Here is a 14,827-nt window from a genome sequence, read left to right as displayed (position 1 = left end):
TTCCCCTGTTTCGATTTGCTTACAGCAATGGTGACTTCATTTTTATGGCACCTTTTTAAAGTAGAAACACACCCCAAGGTGCTTGAGGAATGTGCATGGGCAGTCCATTCGACTCAACTAATACCATGCACACCACCTTAAAGCTTTACTATGGACTTTAGCTGACACTTGAGGAATTTCGGTGCAATACTGTGGGTGCTGCATTGTTGGAGATGCGACTTTCAGCCGCAACTCTGCCTGCTCAGGTCATGTAACCGATCCTGTGGCACTATTGAAGAGGAGCTGGGGTTTCTCCTAGGATCCCGCCCAATATTTATCCCTCATCTCACACTACAAAGTAGGATTTTTTTGTTATTCATCTCCTTATTGAGCTTGCTGTGGGCAAGCATTTGCCTGCAAAATGACTGTAGGCATTTCAAAAGTAACCCATTGGCTTTAAAGTGCTTTGGAATATCCCTGAGGTAATGCATAAATGTTGGTTTGTTACCAAAAAATGTTATATGTGTAATAAATCTTTATCTTAAAAATAGCTATTTGCAAAGTGAGCCACTTAAAAATTAAAAGCACTAATACATTAGGTGGCACAGTAAATAGTGCAGATGGGAGCAGAAAGTTGCAAAGGGACAATTGTGGATTAATTGAGTGGGTAAAACTGTGGCAGATGGAATTCAGTGTGAGGAAGTGCGAGGTCATCCATTTTGGAACCAAGAAAGATTGATCAGAATATTTTCTAAATTGTGAGAAGCTCGGAACTGTGGAGGAGCAGAGATATTTCGGGGTCCAAATTCGGAAATCACTAAAAGCTAGTGAACAAAAAAATAATGATAAAAGGCTGGTGGAATGTTGGCCTTTATCTCAAAGGGCTGGAATACAAAGGGGTGGAAGTTATGGCTCAGCTGTACACAGCTCTGGTTAAGCCCCCATCTGGAGTACTGCATTCAGTTCTGGGCGCGGCACCTCAGGAAGGTTGTATTGGCCCTGGAGTGGGTGCAGCGCAGAATTATACTGGGGCTAAAAGAGTTAAATTATGAGGACTGGTTCAGAATAGGCTTGTATTCCCTTGAGTATAGAGGATCATGGGGTGATCAAATTGAGGTGTTTTAAGATAATTAAAGAATATGATAGGGTAGATAGGGGAAAACTATTTCCTCTGGTGGGGGTGGGGGGGGAGAGTCCAGAACAAGGGGGCATAACCTTAAAATTAGAGCCAGGCTATTCAGGGGTGATGTCAGGAAGCGCTTCTTCATACACAGGATCGTGGAAATCTGGAACTCTCAAAAGCTATTGAGGCTAGGTGTCATTTGAAAATGTCAAAACTGAGATTGGAAGATTTTTGTTAGGCAAGGGTTTTAAGGGATATGGAATCAAGGCAGGTAAATGGAGTTAAGATACAGATCAGCCATGATCTAATTAAATGGCCTACACTTGTTCCTATGAGCTCAAAATTATAGACAGACTCAGAACTTTTACGCACTAAGTATTTAATCCTTTAATCTACTATCTGATTTTGTATTTTTCTGGTCTGACAGTACAGATTGACTAAGCTAGTTCTTTTCCAATGTGGTCTGCCTTATTTTTTTAATCTGAAATCTTTCGGTTTTATCTGTCTGTCTCTCATTCGGCAGTGGACTATTTATAGAAGCAAATTATGTGAACAAGCCTAAGTGGGTGCTAGTGGTTGAGGGGCATGACCAGACAATTCAAGATGTCTTCTGGGTCTTGGGACTAGCATGGTGGACTGCAATGGTTTCTTTTTAGTCCCCTCTATCAGAGGTTCTCAACTGGGGCTCCGCTGCCTCCTAGGGTTCTGCAAGAAGTTTTAAGGGGTCTGCCAGAAATAACCAGAGCATGTATAGGTGGGGGGAAAAATTTACATTTTCATGCATGTTTTATTCCATGCTAAAACGTTCTCCAGTTATGTAACACGTTCTCACTTTAAGTAAGGTGTAATAGAGCTATTTTAGCAGGAACAAGCTAAATGACAAAAGAACAGGAAACATCGTTGTAAGCGCACACAGTAAATACCAGGTACGGATAAATTTTTAATTCGATCATCAGCTTCAAACCAACAAAGTCCACAGAGTAATGATGCAGAACTTCCTTCATCAAGTTCAACCATAAGGGCTGAAGAACACCGAGGAGCTGGAGGTGTGAGTAAAAAGCATAAACCCACCAGGAAGTACAGAGACAGTTACTTGAATTTCGGTTTTATTTGTACTGGAAGTACAGATATACCTCTGCCGCAGTGTCCAATGGATCTATGAAAGTCTGCAGCTTACAGAGACATTTAATTTCCAAGCATAAAATATATAAGGGCGAGCAACGTTCGTTTTTTGAGCAAAAAGCTGAGGAACTGCTCATTACAACTACGCCGGATAACAACCTTGTACTCTCATCCTACTTGGTAGCGCAGAAAATTGCTAAAGCAAACAAATCGCATACGATTGCTGAGGTGTTGCTAATGCCGTGCGCCATTCAAATGGTGAGGGAAATGTTTGGAGAGCAGAAGGCCGAGCAACTGGAAAAAGTACCACTATCAAGTGACGTTGTCAAACAACGGATTGATTTAATGTCCGAAGACATAGTTGTGCAGTGCATTGATAGGCTGCGTGACAGTGACTTTGCGCTCCAACTTGATGAATCCACTGACCTTTCCAAAATGTCCCATTTACTCGCTTATGTTCGGTATGTGTGGAATAAGGACGTACAAGAAGACTTTTTGTTTTGCAAAGAGCTCAAGACGACGACAAAGCCGGACCATATTTTCAGCTTGCTGGATGATTTCATGACTTTAGCAGGAATCAGCTGGACAAATTGCATTGGGGTCTGCACTGATGGGACGGCAGCACTGACCGGAAAGCATTCTGGTGTTGTGCAAAAGGTAAACGCTGCTGCACCTCGGGCCATTTGGTCGCATTGTTTTTTACACCGAGAGGTGCTTGCTGCGGAAGATATCGAACCGGGCCTTCACGCTGTTCTCAACACAGCGGTGACACTCGTTCATTTCATTAAATCCAGAGCCACGAACTCCAGGTGTTTTGCTGCACTCTGTGAGGAAGTGGGCACAGAGCACAACTCCTTGCTCGTGCACACCGAGGTGAGATGGCTGTCTCGAGGCCGAATGCTTACCAGCATATTTCATCTCCGGGAAGAAGTGCGGACTCTCTTAGCTGACGAGGAACCTGAACTTGCCGAGGTGCTGAAAGATGACGTGTGGCTGGTGAAGCTGGGATACCTTGTGGACATGTTCAGTGAAGTGAATAAGCTGCATAAAACTCCGCAAGGTGGGAGAACCCATTATGTTGCCCAGCGTGAAAGAATTGGTGCATTGAAAAGGAAACTGCAGGTCTGGAAAGTCCTCGTCTCTGGAGGGACGACGGATATGTTTGAGCTCCTGCATTCTTTCATTCGAGAAAGAAAAGTTGACTTTGACGCAATCAAACCACAGCTGCTAACGCATCTTTCTGGCGTACTCAGTAAATTGAATATTTATTATCCAGAACTCACAGCGGAACAATCTGCTACACACCTCTGGACTACAAACCCCTTTAGTGAGAATATTGCAGCTAAATTGCCACCCTCTGTCCCAACAAAACTATTGGAAGAGCTGAGTGGCATTTCATCAGATAGCTCCCTCAGAACCAAGTTCAATGAATGGCCGCTGGAGACGTTTTGGTGTGAATGTTCCGATGAATACAGCACTGCTTCTTCCGCGGCACTGGAAGTGTTGCTGCCATTTAGCATGACCTACTTGTGCGAAGCTGGCTTTTCAGCAGTGGCATCAATGAAAGCAAACTACCGAGTCAGGATGGACATTGACCATGACCTGCGTGTGTGTTTGTCGAAGATACCTCCGCGCCTTGACAGAATTGTTGCTCAGCACACGCAACGTATTTTAGCAAGTAGAACAAGAAAAATTGGCTGGAATTTTGCCTACCTTGCCGGGCTCAGTGCGGGCGGTGGCCTGGAGGGTCGCGGCCCCGCTTCTAGCTTCATCCCGCTGCTGAAAACTAACTTCAGTTAATAGAGCCTGTTAAGCCCGCCCAGCATGTTATCCGGCCCAATTAAATGGAGCCGGTCTGGTGACGTCATTCATAATGCGTTTTCAGCTGGGATCTTCGAAAGGGACCATGGCCACATTCGATTTGACGTTAAATCTAACATAGTATTGTCAGTTCTGATGAAGGGTCATCGACCCGAAACGTAAACTCGGTTTCTCCCCACAGATACTGCCTGATCCGCTGAGATTTTCAGCATTTTCTGTTTTTATTATAGTGCTGTCAGTGTACTGCAGCAATAGAGTGCTGCTATCACTGGAAATTACTGCACAGAGGCAGAGGGCTTCACCCAGGATCGCCGATGGCTCTTCTCCCTCCTTATGCTTATGTAGAGAGTCAGAGCATGCAAGGTGGTCCTCTTCCTTTCCGATGGGCAGAAGAGACCTCCCCAGGAGACGCAACACAACCAGGTTGCGGATTGCAGAGGAAGTCGCAGGCAGGGATGTGTTCAGGAAGACCTGGGTGCAGTGCTGAAAACGTTTCAATGATCAGGAAACATGAGGACAAAGCCACACTCAACTTCATCCTGCTGTCATCACATTCTCATCGCTCTGCCTTCGCTATCTCACTCCTGCACATCCTTACTCACACCAACATACCATGCGCCTCCACCCATCTCTCTCTCAATCTACATTATCACATCCCCATTTCACTAGCCACCCCTCACACTCCCCCCTCATCCTAGTGCAATCATACTAACTAATAACACACTCGGGTGTTTTATCCAATGTTTATGTAAACTTTCTGTTAATGTGGCGACAAACACAAAAATCTTTATTTTCAACACTTTCTAGTCTTGGATGGATTTATGTACAGCTTTGGAAGTGGTTTAGTGAGTTGCAGTGAATGGCGAGACATAACGGTACTCCCCACAATGGTGATGAGTGTGAAAGGAATGGCTTGGTCATTGCAGGGATGCTTTATGGTGTTGGTGTGGAATGGTGCCAACCTGGTGCATCATGTGGCAGTCTTTTGGGTGTACAGTGTAAATTTAACTAAATCTGACCATGATGAGGCCATCCCTGGCCTCTGGGCAGCAATGTGCTCAGGGGCTGATGCCCTGTGTCCTGTGCTGCATCAGATGATTGCGGAGAAGGCTGGTGGTGCTGCTGGTGTTGGAGCTCATTGTGGTCTGAATCTGAAGACCAAGATGAGGCAGTATAAATGTTGATGGAATAGATGGCAGCTGGATTACAGATGACAGAAGCATTCTGTCAATGGTGAGAGTTCTTCCAATGAGGTGAGACTGGTTGAAGACTTTGCTGGAAAGACTTGCAGCCTGCAAAATCTGTGCTGGAAAATCTGGACTGAGAAACGGCTTCTGCTTGAAGAAAGTGATCATCTGCCAGGTGGGAGCTGTTACTGTACATTCGATGCTGTCAAGTAATCAGCTGGAGCAATGGCCATTGAACTCCCGCATCAGATTGACGGACGTGCTTTCCAAGCAGCATGGTTGCCATGGCTGTACAATTAAATTTAAAAAATAAGTTTTTTTTAAAAAAGTCTGTTAAGATCAGTTCCCGAGCCGGGAAATAACAACTTTCCCACCCGACCAGCCACTGATCGCGCCCGTTACCGAGCTGGAAAATTCCAGCCAATATGTTTAATTGTAGAATGAATTTTTATGCAGGAAAAGTGCTTGTTTTTGTGTTACATGGGGGGTACTTGGAATTTTTGTAACACTGTGGGAGGGAGGGGGGCGGGAGGCTCTGAAGCAAAAAGGTTGAGAACCCCTGCTATATATCCCTATGTTTCTCATTTTCTGCATGAACATTTTGATCTATGTAATTGACAAGTTGTCAGGAAACATTAACATCACCATCGATCACGCCCATGCCACTAACATCTGTACATTAATAGCCAATTGGTTCCATGTTGCATCCTTTTAACATGAATCGAGCCACTTGATATAGCAACACTATATATTCAGATTAGTTTGCTACTGCAAACGATGATATTAATAACCCGGTACGGTGTCCTTCACCATCAGATTTCATTCTTTCCGCAGAAGATAAAGGTGAGGCGCTTCCTATGACTGCAGGCCAGAAAAGGGAACAAAGTGTCTCCGTTGCAACTACTGACACTACTGTAAAAAATATGCCCAAAGTCCCCTCGCCTTCTATTCGATCTGCAATCACTACATTCCAGAAAATTGGGGCTTTGAGCACGTTGTTGACCAATATAACTCCAACGCCCACTTCAAGCTGCTTTGTGAGTCCTGTTGCATCTCAACACAAAACGGAGACTTCGCCTACTCCTCCAACCCGTTACCTGCTGTGTAAGACTAATTCTTCTGGATTGTCTTTAGGTAGGTTTGATGTCGAGTGTTTCTGTGACCATGGAGTTTATTTGTGTGTGTGTGTGCGCGTGCGTGCACATTATTATTTGTATGTGAAATTTTACATTTTTGTTATACTAAGTTCAAAAGGTTAGATGGCTTTGAACTAGCAAGATGTGGCAAATGGTGTGGGGAGAGCCGGCGGGGGCGGGAATAAAGAGATTGAGTTGTTTCACGTCTGAATCAACAGCAGCATGAGACCCACCTGAAAAGCTACATGTCAGTTCAGCCAGAATGTAACTTGTTACCTGAATTAAACCCAATAATTTGAGAGCGCGAGTAGTGAAGAAAACAAATATACCATTTTCATTGTGATACCAATTTTGATTAACAACTTGCATTTCAATATAGCTTTGTGTGTGTGAGCCCTGAACTAAATTGCATTGAGTGGCTGCATCACCAATGTCATTGCTATCACCTTATGAAAATGGATTGTATGGCAGGAGTTAGCAAAAGTCGCTGAAAAATGTTTATTTCTGTAGAAAGCACCTAAGTAGGCAGAATGATACGGATCGGATCATCGGCTTGCCATGCATGTGTTTTTTTAACGGCTTGCCTTTTTTGTCAGGACCAACTGACTCTGTGGATCGAGATGGCCGTCGGCACTGTATTGCTGTCCCGAGTACCTTGAAGCTCCAGCCAGGAGACAACCTAATGCTTCAGCCTATCAAGGCTGCTGATGGCCGGCAGTTATACAAACACTCCAGTGGGAAGATCTTCCAGCTAGTTTACACAAAGACTCCAGAACAAACCCCAGTGCAACAGCTCGACATTCCCCGGTCACCCATTCTAGGTATGGTATCTAGCAACAAGCTGAATATTCAGCACTGGTGATCCTACTTCTCACTTTGTGTATGCTTGGTATTCAAAGTCCGCGTCTTCAAAGCTTTGTCTTATCCCCTGCTTGTCTTTGCCACCCAATTTAATCGTATTGTAACAATGCAGAGCCATGGAGCTTGTGCTTACTGTGAGCAGAGGAATGAAGGACACCATAATCACAGTTTTGATTTTTAATCTTCCAACAGTGAGATTGCAGACACACTTCCGAATCTGCGCAAGGTTCCTTAAACTCATTTCACATAGTATCTTTACAGGCGATGGGTAACCCGATAACCTTAGGCTTAGCAGTCTGGGTGCAGTGAAGCCTGGGCCCAAAGGCATTGATGGTGATTACTTGATATGCTTGGTTGCGGGGGAGCGGAATATTTAACATTGATCATAAAATCATAGAAAATTACGACACAGAAGGAGGCCATTCGGTCTATGTGCCCGTGCCGGTCGAAAAAGAGATACCCAGCCTAATCGCACCTTCCAGCACTACGTCTGTAGCCTTGTAGGTCATGGCTCTTTAAGTTCATATCCAAGTATCTTTTAAATGTGGTGAGTTTTTCTGCCTCTACCATCCTCTCAGGCAGTGAGTTCCAGACCCCCACCACCCTCTGGGTGAAGAAATGTTTCCTCATCTCCCCTCTAATCCTTCCACCAACTACTTTAAATCTATGCTCCCTGGTTTTTGACCCCTGTGCTAAGAGAAATAGGTCATTCCTACCCATTCTATCTAGGCCCATCATCATTTTATACACCTCAATTAAATCTCCCCTCAACCTCCTCTGTTCCAAGGCCAGAGGAGGCTCTGTTGATAATCTTGTCTTATTGTTGTGCTTGGGTTTATTGAGCTACTTTATGCAAAATGTAATGCTGGATGAGTTATTGTTGGGTCTCTTTTTAAAGAAAAACTTATACATGCTTGCCTGGAGCATTCAACCTGGTGAACTTAAGAGATTTGAAACTTGAGAGAGAGTGATCATTCTGGCAATACTGCACTCCGATTTGTTGACACGCTTACGAGATTTAAAAAATAGTTTGTAATATAATGGCTTCCCACTCACAACTAGAAGATCCAGTGGTGGCTGGGGTGCAACGGCCACCACATGTAAAAAAAAATCCACACACAGGCATCTTCCACCCTTTTGGATGTCGTTCGGGATCCGGAATATTAGGTCCTTCATTGAAACACCTGTGAGCACATCCCTTTTCAGCGTGGAAGCAAGTCTTCCTCGTTTCGAGGAACTGTCTATGATGATAAGATCCAAAGGTTTGTCCAAATTACTGAGATTGGGTGAGTTGAGGGTTTTATTTTGAATGATGGGATTTGTTGAAGCACTTCACAGTTGCTGAGCAGAAGTCTCTTTCAGCAAGAAGCTTTTCAACAGCGGTTCCATTTTCTTTTTGAGCAGTTCATATGAAACGCTTTTTGTTGTAATGTATTTGCTTCATGGGTTCTTTGCTTAAGAATTCATAGCAACATTGCTATTAAACACTAGTTGGTTTATTAACAAAGGTTTAACAGTCACACTACATAATACCAGTTCATCCACTAGGCTCACAACTACATACCTCATCGTGGGTGACCTCGACCCAACTGGCTGGGGTTTTATTGAGTCTTGTGAACATCATGTGACTGGCTAAGCCACTCTCAACTCAACAGCTCAACCAATGAGCATACTCTCAGAGGCATACGTTACAGTTACGGTGACTGTTGTTCAATTGTTTTAATAAAGTATATCTTGTACGCCACGTGAAGGCGAAGTGACAGTCCTGGACACTGGGAAAAGGGATTCCCTTTTAACCTGTACAATAAATGAGAAATGTTTTTTTAAGATTAATGTGATATTTTAATTACAGGAACATCTCCACTGGTCGAAATCCTCACACCTACAGCGACTCCTTTGGTAGGTGATGCTAGCACTCCTCATTGTAACACGGCTGCTGCAAGTTCAGAATCATGTATTAAAACTGGTTCGTCAGTAACCAATGTCGGCGCAGGTTTGGGCATCTCCACACCTCTGTGCAACATTGTCACCTGTGATTCATCAAAGCCACAACCTCAGAGTAGCCCTACAACTTGGAAATTTGTGGATCAAGTTTCTCCACTCCAGTCACTACATATATTTCCAGATACCACCACGCAGGAGGCTGAACAGCACAATGGACCATACAGTATCATTCCTTTAGCTGATTGCCAGTCAAAACCAAATGCTGATGAATTAAACAATGACGTGTTTGACTTAAAAATAGAAATGAAATCTCCTGAGCCAGCAGAATACGATCAAAGCATTGGTACCATTCGAACCTTTCCTGTCAAAAGTAAAAGCATTGCGGTCACTGGGGCTTACGACACAAAATGGGTACAGGAGAACAGCAGGTTTTCCGAGCATCGCAATAGGACAGATTGCACAGAACAGTTTAAGTGCCAGCCCAGTGAAGCTCATGTTAAGGTCGAGAGAGACTTGTCGGAAGGAAATGCCAGTGGGCTGATTGATCCCGACGGCTCTGAAATCTGCACTGTGACCATAAAAGAGGAGCCTTTGAATGACGAGGAAGACAATGGCTTTACTGCATTGCGAGAAGAATCCTTCCGAAGCTCTAAGTTCTGGAACCGTTCACTCAATTTAAATACGGAAGCTGTGACTGAAGCAGAGTTAGGCGTGCAGGTATGTATGGAATAATTCATGATTCGAAAGAAAGGATGGATTTTTGTGGTTTATTGATCAAATGGGAATGGGGAGAAAAAAATCCAGAAACACTCTCCAGATTAGGGCTTACCATCCTCTTGTAACGCCCATGACACAAAATGGTCCGTTGCATGAAGCAGTCAGATACGATGTGGTTTGTCCCATGCTTGGCAGCAGTTATTTTGGTCCATTGGCAAAAGGCTGAAAGCTTTAATGTTTTTTCAGTCCATTTTGTGGCGAGTTAAACAGAGCGCAGGTCCATCCTGTGGTGAATGTTTCTTCCTCCTCCCCTTTCGCTGCAGAAAATGTTACAGCCGAGAAATGGGCCATTTGGTCAGTCAAATCTGCACTGGTGATTTTCTCCACTTAGATCCTCCTAGTTCAGCTTGATCCCCATCTCGTTTACCTTTCTCAAGCAACTATCAAACCGAGCTCCTTAACGGAGTGAATCCTTCAGAGCTGTCCCTAAATATTTGTGATATGCAAGATACTCGACTTGTTAGAGAAACTAAACCTGGAACAATATTTTCAGATACATCAGGTCAAGAAGGTGGTGGAAAATCTTGGTAATAAAGGACAAGCTTAGGACAGACATCAGAAACTATTTCTTTTACGCAGAGTATAATCAGTAGCTGGATTAGGTTACATGGGCACTGAATGCATTTAAGAAACAATTAGGTGTTGTAATGGCAAAGCAGTAGGGTTGGGTCATCCAGGGGAGAGATCAGGTAGAGATAATAGTCTTTGGGAGGCAAATCAAAGGACTGGTTAAACCTTTGGTTTCCATTAACTTATGGGTTACCTCTAGAGTAGCATCCACACACACTTGGGACAGGTTCATCTCTGAGAATGGGACATTCTTCATTCAGTCAACTGCCATGTGTTCAAATAGGAAGCGTAATCATTCAGGGAGGGAGGGTGAGAGAATCACACGGGGCTGGTCACTGAGTATTTGTAATTTAGGCATGAGATGCTCTCTCGGAATGAGGAGTTGTCTGCACTAAGTAACCTGGATGGTGAAGTTGGTACGACCTGTCCACCTGGGTCAGTGTGGCCTGCCCAGCTTTTCCTAAGAACCTGGATCTGTTATTTTGTGGACCATGTTGGCCAGGCATTTAAGCTGCTGCGGCAATCCAAAGTGAATGACTTGGCCACCAATACCTGCACTGCAGCGTATGGCATTGTCCAGCTATGCTCCGTTTGACAATCTGAGGGCTTCCACCCAATCTCCATAAGAGATTGTCAGGTAATAAAAATGTTCAGAGAGCGATGCTGCTAAGCTTGAATGGCGGTAAAGTGTCACTTCTTTCTACTATAGAGAAATGCTTGACCTCTTGTCTCTCAAATATTGCCACAACGGGTTTGAAACTTGCCACACACGACTGCCGAAGCCCTACCCCCTCCATGGGATCAGTTGTCATTTTTAAGATGATCTTCCACCCGGTGAGATGGTATTATTCTGCCACTTCTGTAATCATCATGAAGACGTTTTGTTTTTTCTTCTTTGCAGACTCATTCAAGTAGAAGTAGAGATGGGTTTAGAAACTTGGTGTCGAAATCAAGAATTCCAAGAAATTCATTAATTGACAATAAACTCTATGAACCACAAAGGTCAGTAACAACTAACGAAACAGTGAAAGCTTATCCTAAATACCTGCAGATTGTAGGATACTCGATAGCAAAAGTAAACCTGGAACAATATTTTCAGATACAAAGGACTGGAAGGTAAAGAATCGTAGTTATAAAGGACAAATTTAGGACAGAAGTCAATTTATTTATTTAAACAGAGCATTATCAGTCGCTGGAAAAAGTTACCAGGACACTGAACACAATTAAGAAAGATCTAGGTGCTGTAATGGCAACACAGTAGGGGTTGGTATTCTAGAAAGGTGCAACCAAATGAGATAGAAACATAGAAAATAGGTTCAGGAGTAGGCCATTCAGTCCTTCGAGCCTGCACCACCATTCAATAAGATCATGGTTGATCATGCAACTTCTTCACTCAGAGAATTGTGAACCTGTGGAATTCTCTACCACAGAAAGTTGTTGAGGCCAGTTCGTTAGATATATTCAAAAGGCAGGCCAGTTCGTTAGATATATTCATAAGATCATGGCTGATCATGCAACTTCCTGCTTTCTCTCCATAGCCTTTGATCCTTTTAGTTGTAAGGGCCACATCTAACTCCCTTTTGAATATATCTAATGAACTGGCCTCAACAACTTTCTGTGGTAGAGAATTCCACAGGTTCACAATTCTCTGAGTGAAGAAATTTCTCCTCATCTCGGTTCTAAATGGCTTACCCCTGTGATGCTTGGTTCTGGACTTCCCCAACATCGGGAACATTCTTCCTGCATCTAACCTGTCCAATCCTGTCAAAATTTTATATGTTTCTATGAGATCCCCTCATTCTTCTAAATTCCAGTGAAAATAAGTCTAGTTGATCCAGTCTTTCTTCGTATGTCAGTCCTGCCATCCTGGGAATCAGTCTGGTGAACCTTCACTGCACTCCCTCAATAGCAAGAATGTTCGTCCTCAGGTTAGGAGACCAAAACTGAACACAATATTCCAGGTGTGGCTTTACCAAGGCCCTGTACAACTGCAGTAAGACCTCCCTGCTCCTATACTCCAATCCTCTCGCTATGAAGGCCAACATGCCATTTACTTTCTTCACCGACTGCTGTACCTGCATGCCAACTTTCAGTGACTGATGTACCATGACACCCAGGTCTCGTTGCACCTCCCCTTTTCCTAATCTGTCACCATTCAGATAATATTCTGCCTTCCTGTTTTTGCCACCAAAGTGGATAACCTCACATTTATCTACATCATACTGCATTTGCCATGTATTTGCCCACTCACCTAACCTGTCTAAGTCACCCTGCAGCCTCTTAGCGTCCTCCTCACAGCTCACACTGCCACCCAGCTTAGTGTCATCTGCAAACTTGGAGATATTACACTCAATTCCTTCGTCCAAATCATTAATGTATATTGTAAATAGCTGGGGTCCCAGCACTGAACCTTGCGGCACCCCACTAGTCACTGCCTGTCATTCTGAAAAGGACCCGTTTATCCCGACTCTCTGCTTCCTGTCTGCCAACCAGTTCTCTATGCACATCAGTACATTATCCCCAAAATCATATGCTTTAATTTTACATACTCCTCTCTTGTATGGGACCTTTTCAAAAGCTTTTTGAAAGTCCAAATACACCATATCCACTGGTTCTCCCTTGTCCCCACTCTACTAGTTACATCTTCAAAAAATTCTAGAAGATTTGCCAAGCATGATTTCCATCTCATAAATCCATACTGACTTGGACCGATCCTATCACTGCTTTCCAATACATCTTTAATCATTGATTCCAACATTTTCCCTTCATCCAAAATTATCTTCACTGAAGTTTATCCTCTACACTCACCTTATCTTGTGTGTGAATAGAATTGCTCATGAATGTGCCAGCTGTGACTCAGTGGGTAGCACTCTCGCCATTAATCAGAAGGTTATGGGTTCAAGTCCCACTCCACAGACTTGAGCACAAAAATCTGGGCATGATACTCCAGTGCAGTACTATGGGAGTGCTGCAGTGTCTGAGGTGCCATATTTCAGATGAGACGTTAAAACCGTCTGCACTCACATGGATTTTTAAAAAAATCACATGGCACGATTTTGAACAAGAGCAGCAGGGGAGTTCTCCCTGGTGTTCTGGCCAATATATATCCCTGAATTAATATTACTAAAAACAGATTATCTGGTCTTGATCAAATTGCTGTTTGTGGGAGCTTGCTATGTACAAATTGGGTGCTGCGTTTCCTACAGTGACTACACTTCAAAAGTACTCCATTGGCTGCAAAGCGCTTTGGGATGTCCTGAGGTTGTGAAAGGCGCTATATGAATGCAACTCTTTCTTGCTCTTAAACTCATCCTTTTATCCAAGATTTATTTATCTGAGGAAGTTGCATTGTTAAAGTTCAACCATTAGCCCCATAGTTAAAAATAAATATTGCTTGGCTGATGCACACAGGGCTGTGATCATAAGATTTCATTGATTGAGGCATTTTGCCGCCTTTGGAAACAACACCCTGGATAAATCCATTAGTCAAAATTAGCAAATTGTGTAGAGGTGACTCTTCCCTCTTGCCACGATGGAAAGTTCATAGAGTTCCTCATTGCATGTGGAGGATCTAGTACATTCACAGCACGAGGAAGCCCTTACCCACAGTAAATCGGTCATTCGATTTTGATGCTGCAGGTTGAACCTCCCTTATCCGGAATTCCCTTATCCAGAACCACCCCTCATCCGGAACCATTCCTGGCCACCTGGTGGCACATGCACAGAACTCCAACATGAACAAATTGAAGTCCTTCCTCACTGCCGACTCCCACAATCGCTGGCTTGACCCCATATTGATCTCTCTGCCGCACCCCCAAGCCAGCCAGCCCTGATATCCCCTTGCTCAGTACCGGTACCATCCAATTTAACGTGACCACCCCTCGTCCGGAAAAACCCCTTATCCAGAATAGGCCAGGTTTCGAGGGTTCCGGGTAAGGGAGGTTCGACCTGTATTTATTTAACATAATCTAACTTTTGCTAGAATTTTGGAAATGCAAACTTTGTGAACATGCAGCATTTGTAATTTAGTATTTTCCTTTTTATTTCACTTGTTACACACCCATCTGTAATTTTCGAGGTCTGCTTCACCTACACCAATAGTGTTGCAATCGACTGCAGATGATCTTACAAACTATTCCTGTTTTCTAGGGGGCTTTTCCAGAATTCACAATCATTCAGCCACTCAACTAAAAGAAAGGTGAGTCCAAGTAAATATTTAGTTGTGTCGCATGGTCACATGGTCGTTTAATTACACTTTCTTCAAACCTAGTTTCTAACTGGTCAGATTGCTCATTGTGCCTCTTAAC

At 43.6% G+C, this 14,827-nt stretch overlaps 1 protein-coding gene across 7 annotated transcripts in view; it reads left to right on the top strand.

Moving 5' to 3' along the window:
- The window catches only part of LOC139239214 (uncharacterized), a 92,206-nt gene that overhangs the window by 32,477 nt on the left and 44,902 nt on the right, over nt 1-14,827 (top strand). For 6 of the 7 annotated variants that reach the window (XM_070867885.1, XM_070867882.1, XM_070867886.1 and 3 more), the window contains exons 11-15: nt 6,067-6,366; nt 6,965-7,189; nt 9,082-9,890; nt 11,422-11,522; nt 14,670-14,718. In XM_070867885.1, the coding sequence (XP_070723986.1) occupies nt 6,067-6,366; nt 6,965-7,189; nt 9,082-9,890; nt 11,422-11,522; nt 14,670-14,718 (1,484 nt within the window). The remainder of the gene's footprint in view (nt 1-6,066; nt 6,367-6,964; nt 7,190-9,081; nt 9,891-11,421; nt 11,523-14,669; nt 14,719-14,827) is intronic. The other variant, XM_070867887.1, reaches the window with a different exon arrangement.

Source organism: Pristiophorus japonicus, chromosome 26 (assembly GCF_044704955.1).
Source record: "Pristiophorus japonicus isolate sPriJap1 chromosome 26, sPriJap1.hap1, whole genome shotgun sequence".
In the NCBI taxonomy this organism is placed as follows: Eukaryota; Metazoa; Chordata; class Chondrichthyes; family Pristiophoridae; genus Pristiophorus; species Pristiophorus japonicus.
This window is presented reverse-complemented; position numbering and strand designations above follow the sequence as displayed.